Source organism: Cibotium barometz, chromosome 3, assembly GCF_041138505.1.
Source record: "Cibotium barometz isolate CiBa-2024 chromosome 3, ASM4113850v1, whole genome shotgun sequence".
Lineage (NCBI taxonomy): Eukaryota > Viridiplantae > Streptophyta > Polypodiopsida > Cyatheales > Cibotiaceae > Cibotium > Cibotium barometz.
This window is the reverse complement of record NC_141048.1, coordinates 36704132-36712701: the sequence shown is the minus strand read 5'-3', so window position 1 is coordinate 36712701 and position 8570 is coordinate 36704132. Positions and strand designations below refer to the sequence as shown.

Below are 8570 nucleotides of genomic sequence, written 5' to 3'. Positions count from 1 at the left end.
AGTTCTTTACAAGATGCAAAAAAATAGGCAAAGCAATCAAAAGGAAAAAACCAGTTCAAGTGGTCATCTTTGAGCCTGTGGATGATTTCATTACAGCTTGCACATCATTTGAGATCTTTAGCTTGTAAGCTTGAATCTGGTCTAAGCTGGGACGTGGCCATTCAAGATTAGACAAGGAAGGAAGTGGTATATTAGAACTGCGTATACACACACACACACACACACACACACACACACACATATATACATATACATATACATATATATATACACACACACACACACACACATACACACACAGTACACACACATATATATATACATATACACATATATATATATATACATATACACATATATATATATATGTATGTATATATATACACATATATTTTTGTATATATATATACACATATATATGTATGTATATATACACATATATATGTATACACACACACACACACATAAGGCTATATAGCCCCACACACACACACACACACACACACACACACACACACACTTATCCTAATGCCTAATATATATGTATGTATGTATGTATATATATATATATATATATATACACACACACACACACACACACATGTATTAGGCTATTTAGGCTACACACATATATATTATGCTATATATCTTTTAGACTTTAGGCTAAGTACTAGATACCATTAGACCTAAATGCCTCTAGCACTTGCAAAATAAAGGTCAACAACCAACTTACAGAGGTCTTGAGATTGGCTAGATTGATAATTTGGGATAAGGCACCAATGACACATCGATATGCCTTCGAAGCATCATATAGAAATCTACAAGACATAATGTTTAATGACAAGCTCTTTGATGGAAAGTTCATGCTTTTTGGAGGGGATTTCAAACATATTTTTCTAGTTGTTCGGAAGGGAGGAAGAGATGACATTGTGAATTCAACATTGTGCCATTAAACATTTTTGGGCACTTTCGTATAGTTTTCAAATATATTGCTTTTTGTGTATAATGTCCATTCATGATTCTAATTATAGTTTTGGTCATTTACACGTTTTTCGGTTTGAGAGAGAAATTTTCCCAAGGTAGAAGATGGGTGAGGCTACTCGTACTATATATAAAGGAAATTGAATCTATTTTGCCGCGTGTCATCGAAGAATGCAAAGTGGCGAGGGCCTTCATTAATTTCTACACATCAGTAGCACTACCGATTCCTAAAGCCTTGCGTTGTTGTTGTTATTGTTGTCATCAGGCCCTTGTTTGCTCAGACAGACAGGCGTTTCAGGCTTGATGTTTGTGTGTTCATTATTTTGCGGCTTTCCACATCTGCCATAGCCACCCGCAAATGAGCCTCTGTAAACTTTTCTTTGATCTTCCATTGCCAAGCCTTCCCCCCCATAGACCGTCTCATAGCCAGACCTTGCGCTTCTTTCACTCGCCATGGCCAAAACTTGCCTTCCTTTCACTTGCCATAGCCTATTGCCTCACTTTCACCACCATAGCCAAGCCTTGCCTTGCTTTCATCTCCCATAACCAAACTTGGCTCCTCCCTTCTAGACAAACCTCGCACTGAGCTTCGTCAAAAGAGACACTTACCACAAGGGACCAAGAGAAGCTAAGATGATGAAAAATACAGGGTCTAGAAACTCTGCTCTCAACCTGAGCTCGGGTCAAGCAAGGCATGGTCTCAGAAGGGAGGAGAGATAGAGCGTTTTGAGAGAGATTGAGAGAAGCTCTAAAAAGGTGAAGAAGGTGATGAGGCCAAGCTCTCAAGTCCATTTTAAACTGTCCACTCTAGTAAGCTTCGTAGATAAATGAACATTGACAATTTGGCAGGCCACGGTGGCCACCGCTAAATTCTACATGAATGCCACCGCCGCCATGTCATCATTTTTGTCTGCAGTCTGCCACCCATGTAAGGGCGGGTTCAGATAAGGCGGCAGCTTGGCTGCCGCCAGCTTGCGCTGCAATCGCAGAGTGCCCCATGGCACCTCTCATTCACAGTGGACGGTGGAAATCCACCCCCCCCTTGCCACGTGATGGAAGAAGTGCATTGATGTTGTGCCGACCCCCCCCCCCTCGCCCAAAACGTGTTCCACCCTCCACCTCGATTTTTTTGCAGGAGGAACCCACCTGAAATTCTCAACGTTCCATTTTTCCCAACGTTCCACTTTCTCAACGTTCCATTTTCTCAACGTTCATTTTCCAACGTACAAACCCCTCCCCTCCCCCCCTCACACCCTTCAATTTCCTATAAATTAAAGGGTTTAGGGTGAGATTTTGTACCCTCTAGAATTTCCAGAGAACATAAGCTTCACAAGTTCCATTCTCCAAGGTACTTTTACATGCACTTCAATCATGCTTTCTTTTTATCCACCCATTTACCTTTCTTTTAATGTTTTTGTGGTACACTTGCCATGCCTTTGACATTGTGTGCTTATGGTTTTCTTTTAGGGGTGTGCGAAAAGCGCGGGAGGCAACGTGAAGCGAGTGCATAAGGTGACCCCTCACAAACCGCATTTCCATTATCATGACTTATCTATGTGTTTTTAATTTATGTGGTGCTAATATTCTCTTCGTGTTTGATGTAGGTGCTATGGATTCCAACACAAGCCATGAATTTGATTCATCGCAACAACGAGGCGACGATGATCATATTTTCTCCCAAACTTCTCTCCCGCACTCTAATTTCAAAGGATGCAAGGAAGGGTTGACACGTCTAAAGTACCATTGGAATTTCATTCAATCGAGCACAAGGATGCCAGTTGAGAGAGCGTTTGGTATGCTCAAGGCAAGGTTTCGCATCTTGCTAAAAAGATGTGACATGAATCTGCGTCATGTCCCAGATCTTGTTGCGGCTTGTCTTGTGCTACACAACATTTGTATCCAACATGGAGAGTCTTTTGATATGGAGTGGGTACGTGAGGCGGAAGCAGAATTGTCAACATGCTCTGGACGTGTAGAAGAGGATCGAAGAGCAATAGCTACCTCCATGAGGGAGCTTCAAGCAATACGTGAAGTTGACATAGAGGATGCAATGGAGCGCGCTCAAGGAGGCAATGAAGGGGTTGCGAGTGACCTTGGAGTTGGCTCGGAGCGGCGAGATAGTCTTGCCCGAACAATGTATAGAGAGCAAGCAAGGATGAATGTCCTACAAGTTTTTGGAAGGGCGGCTTTAGAGGAGCTGGACTCACCTACCAACTCCGATTAAGCCTTTGTAATACAAGTCTTTTGTCTGGCTTATTGTGGTTTGTAGTGTGGCTTCTTTATTTTATGTAGTTACACTATGCTTTGTGGACATAATATAGCTTTGTTCTATGGTTTTTGGTATGGTGTTTACTCTTTCTTCCGCCGCCCCCCAGTGTTCACAGTGGGCGGCGGAAGAAGTCAGGCTCCCTTTTACTTCCCCCTCCCTATGTGAACACTTGGATGGCGGAAGTGTGCATTTTGTAAGAGTTCCACCTGGAAAAGTGTGTTTGAGAGTATGTTTTCCGCCGCTCCAATGTGAACACGTCCTAAGTGCACGGGCGGCTACTCAGGGGACACGTGGTAGACACCCATTTGATAATTCTGTCATGAGAATAACAAAGCAGTTTGCCACGTCAGAGTGCAAAACATGTATGCTCGGCGGCCTATCACACGTGAGTTGTTGAGAAGAACTACCACGTGGCACGGTATCTCTCCAAACCTAGGCCTAGATTTTAAAGATTTTGTAAGAAAAGTTCCGACATTTACATCTATTTGCTATTTTAACTCCCCCAAATATGGCACCAAAATGTTTTTTCTACATTTGATTAAATAAAAATAGAGCATGGAGTCCAAAAAACTTTGCTGCATAGCCCTTTTTGAAAGGTTCTTATTTAGTAATTCTTTAAAAACTGTCGGCCTCCATTACTTTCTATTTTTTGGGCACACGATTTTTTTTGAGGGATTTACGTGAGGGAAGCCAAAGCAAGCTCGCTCTCTCTCCTCTTTGTTGCTTGCTCGCTCTCAGACGTCGCCCACCTTGTATGTCTCTCTTTCTCACACAGGCATCACCCCTCCTCTCTCTCTCTCTCTCTCTCTCTCTCTCTCTCTCTCTCTCTTTCCTGCATCTACATGTTTGCGTGCACGCACATCGCACGAAAGGAAGGCTTCTACCCGCACAAATCTCTCTTCTATCTGTTTGCTACCTGGCGAGGAGTAGGAAGGGTAGGTTGATGAGGTGGATGGCTAGGAGGAGGAAGGGCGGCAGGCTGATGATGAAGGAAAGGGGGGGATGGTTGGGGTTGTAAAGGACGCGGGACAAAGCCTCGTACCTAAGGTCTTGCATTGAATAATGCCACGTTAGTGGCATTATGTAATTATGCAAGACAAATAGTTTGTGTGAATAAATTGAGGCCGTTTAAAGTTTCACAAAATTTGAATTTTCTTCAACCCCTCCTTCATTAATTGATGCACATCAGTAGTACTTAAGCCTTTAGAGGGAATCAAAGCCCTCTATACTCTATCTATATATAAAGAAGATTGAAGTCTCTTTTGACACGTGCCATCAAAGAATGTAAAGTATGGGGGGGGGGCAAAGAGCGGGAGAGAGAGAGAGGGGGGAGGGCCAAAAAGAGAGGGAGAGGAGAGGTGTCAACCCTGTCATTCATCAGTGACACCCAAGCTTCATGTTTACGATGGGATTGGAGAAGTCTAGACAAAGAGACGATAGAAGCCAAAGTAAAATGAAGCGACAGGGAAAAGGGCACACATTGTGGTGTGTGGGGACACCCTTTCTTCTTGTTTTTTGTGATTTAAGAGTTTGGGTTTCTGCAATCTGTTTGGGTTTTTGTAAGCTGTTTGGCTATGGAGGTGTAGGGGTTAGAGGGTGCAATATAGACCCTAAAGGCTAGGAGTCTGGAACGTGGACATGTGATGATTTATCACTAATGATACCATAAGATAAAAAAGGGTTTTAGCAGAGGTAAGGATTTCCACTTTGCGCAACCTAGCTATGGCCAATGGCAAACAGGAGAGGGCAAACATGAGAGAGAACAAAAAAAAAAACTCAAGAAAAGAGATCGTGAGAATCGTTTAGAACCCTCGTCCCCGTCAACCCCATGGGCATCTCCACATTTTTTAAAAATCCTTTACCTAACCTCTTCCCACTGTCCCATCAATTTCATCTTTCCTAACTAATTAATTAATGTGAATGAAAATTTGGTGCACCCATATTATGTTGAGAAAGCTTCTTCAAGCATAATTATAATTGCTAGCTCAACATAATGAGACGTCTCTGTTTTGCCTCTTGCACTGAGTCTACATGATGCTCAGTGGTTGTGCCCACGTCAGTCAAGTCGAGGTGGTGGGTAACGGCCCATGGGTTCCAAATTACCCTTATCCCAAATCTCAGTACCTACTCTCTCACATTAAAAAACAACATACACACCACTCTCGCATTGAAAATCAACACAATGAACACATCTGCTTTGCTTCTTAGGGTGGACTTTGGTGGCATTAGTTTTAGTACGAACTCTGGGACTGGCATTAAAAAACAATGTCACCACCGACCTCAGAGACAGGACTCGAGACTCATGGTCACTCAGCCCTCACTCAACCCTTGGTGTCAGCACTGTGCATATTCGTCATTTGTTTATTGTGGAGCCTTTTTAGGAGTATGCACTGTGCATGGCTTCTACTCCAGCAATATTGATATGGAAAAAAAACCATGATTGATTGATTTTTGGATTTTTTAAAAGATGGTTTGAAACTTTGAGTTGAGGCTCTTTGTAGATGAATTGGGTTTGGAGATTGAGTTACTTTTACACATGTAACCCTAAAAAGATTCAAGCTAGAGAGAGTTGGTTTGACTCTTGAGGTTGTTTGCATATGAAATTGGTTTGGAGGTTGAGTTACTTTTACACCACATGGTAACCCTAAAAAGGAGGTATGCATGTGGGGATAGAAATCAATTTTGTGGTGCACCATTGAGCTTAGGATTGAGTTGAATAATTATTGCTGAGTTACAAAGACTAGTCTCAGAGAGTACTGTGGGAGATTTACACATTAACTTCTAAAGGCAATCATCAACACTTTACCTAGGACAACGTCTTGTTCTTTGTGTGGGTAGCTCCCACTTGCAATATCTAATTTGCAATCCTTGAGCGCAACATGTGTGTATTCAACTATCAAAGCAACATGTGTGTATTCAACTATCAAAGCAGTGCTCAACTCTTTGTTTTTCCAACATCTACTAGCAAGCAACAACTCAAAAGTTGAAAGTCTCCCGAGCAGGGGCTTTTCCTTTTGTGCAACAACATCCTAGGAAGGAAAGACTGAAGATGCTAATGTGAGCCGTGTGTAAATGAAGTCTCGAGAGAGAACAAGAACCTACGAAAGACTGAAGTCTCTTTTGACACATGTCATCAAAGAGAGAGAGAGAGAGAGAGAGAGGGGGGGAGGTGTCGACCCCATCAAAGATGAGTGAGAGGCGACTTATTATTAATATTTGTTACCCTTCAAGGCCCACTCGGGCTAGGTAGTGTGCTCTCTCTTCTACAACTGGTGTAAGTTATTGCTAAAATGGGCTTCAATTCAAATTCAAGGCCTACTCTATTGTATCCATTCCTCTGCCCTCCTGAGGACTGGTTTAGGGGACTAGTACTCATTTATGGGTAACTACCTATGGGACAAACGTGTCAAAAGAAGTAGTAAGAATCTGAAGAAAGGTGCAAATGGTGCCACAACGAATTACATTGTATTTTCAAATTTAATAAAACAGAATGCTCGATGGACAGCATTCCAAGATTTTTGACCACCAAAGGAAAGCTAATGTGTCCCATGACCAAGCCTTCAATTAAGGCAGAACGCTATGCATGAGTCGAGCCTAAGGACGCTTGTAATTGCCCAAGAGCAGGTGGCTCGTTATTGCCGGATGGCTTCTGAACGATCATGACCTCCAGCGCAGATTAATTTTGCCTACGTATAGACAGATACGATTAAGGCTTGTCTAGTATCAAGCGTTATATTACAATATGAATCAAAACTGGGGTCCAACGAACGTCTGGCCGAATTGCCAGTCTGCCGGAGCGACGTCGTAAGCCGTGATGGAACGCCCGTCGCTGGTGGTCACACGGAATGAGAGGCTCTGGCCGTCCAGGTTTCCTCCGTCCTGCCAGTTTTGGCCCCAGTTCCGCTCCATTTGGCGCCACCCGGTGTTGGAGCCCTTGATTTCCACGGACATCACATCTCCCGCGCCGCCAACGTTGGTCACAAGCACTAGGTTGAAGAAAGTGTGGCCGTTCACTTGGAAATAGACGCCGCCGGACCTCTGGCAAGGCACCCTGCATTTTAATGAGATTGGCACCGATAATCAGAGCGGGTTGGAAATCACAATTTGGTGGCAGTTCAGTTATACTGATCTCCTGCAATTATGTGTGATCTTGCTTACCTTCTGTAGAGAAGCGGGACGTGGCCATAGGGTACTTGGGCTATTTGCGAGAAGGCTGGCTCGGCGAGGTCGAAGTGTTGCTTGGGAGCGTCGCACCAGCCTCCGTTGCTGCCTTGCGGGCATAAATTGGTAGCCGTCACCACAATCGAAGGTTGCCCAGCCAAGCATCCATCGCTCGCACACTTGATTTCAAAGCACGCTCCGCACGTGTGGCCCTCGTTGAAGAGAGGGGCGCTCAACGCTGTTGTGAGGGTACCGTAGGCAGAAATCTGGTTGCCATATCCACAAGCACCATCTCGTATTTGCATGAATTGGAGAAGACAACTTGACAAGGTTAGTGGCGTAAATTTGTAATTGATTATGCGCCTAGTCTACAATACAACTTGCTCAAAATTGGGTTCAATCGATTATGCTAACAAAAACAAATTATTGACCAACAGTTCTTTCGGCCAGAGTTCCGGCAGCTAGAAAACACAAGACACGGACTGCTTAATACCATTGGTGCCTGAGGCATCACTGCCTCCATAGTAGGTTGCGTGGGCTTCACTCCATCCTGCATCCCCTCCACCATAGTAACCAGCCAATGAGCCTGGCATGAGCTGCAAGAGGAGTACTGCAAAGGCCAAAGCATTGATCTTGACGTAGAAAGCCATAATTTCTGTGCAAGACAAGCAAAAGTTGAGCATTAGCATGACAAACTACGTGACGAGCCAAGACTACCATTATTTAGTATGGTAACCTACTCAAAAGCTATTCTGAGAGTGAAAGAAACGCAATAATAGATGCGAGGAGGTGGAGCAGCTCATGTTTTGGAGAGACAGTTGAGGGGTATAAGTAGTAAATTGAAGTTGTACACGGGCCCCGGTCCGTCTCTGTGTTGTCTACAGGCTAGGATTCACGAAGCCTGTTACGTGGCCACACAGCGGTCGGTGGGTGTGACAAAGGGACGATCGAGGTTTAGCCTACATCCTTTTAGTGCTGAGGCTACAGGATGGATCATGGCGCCCTCCATGCCCTCCCCCCCATTGGCCACACCTACAACAGCCCGCAGGATTGGTCCCTGCCTGCAGTTGGGCAGTCGGCAGTGGGCGCACACACACCTCCTACAGGATGGCGCCCTCCATGCCCCCCCAAGGCCACACCTAGGTGTAAATCGGCGTAG

The 8570-nt window shown here is 44.2% G+C and overlaps 1 protein-coding gene across 2 annotated transcripts; it reads right to left on the bottom strand.

Annotated features, from left to right (window-relative positions):
• Positions 1-6703: 6703 nt before the first annotated feature.
• LOC147640019 (expansin-A11-like) lies at positions 6704-8294 on the bottom strand. 2 transcript variants are annotated; one of them, XM_086822849.1, is made up of 4 exons: positions 8152-8294; positions 7905-8066; positions 7409-7703; positions 6704-7301 (listed from the first exon to the last, which is right to left on the bottom strand). In XM_086822849.1, exons 2-4 carry the CDS (start codon positions 8059-8061, stop codon positions 6998-7000), a joined length of 756 nt encoding a protein of 251 aa, XP_086678975.1. In that variant the 5' UTR covers positions 8062-8066; positions 8152-8294; the 3' UTR covers positions 6704-6997. The 2 variants fall into 2 exon arrangements, with proteins under 2 accessions (XP_086678975.1, XP_086678968.1); XM_086822842.1 differs by lacking the exon at positions 8152-8294 and having other exon boundaries at positions 7905-8137.
• Between the last annotated feature and the right edge of the window lie 276 nt (positions 8295-8570).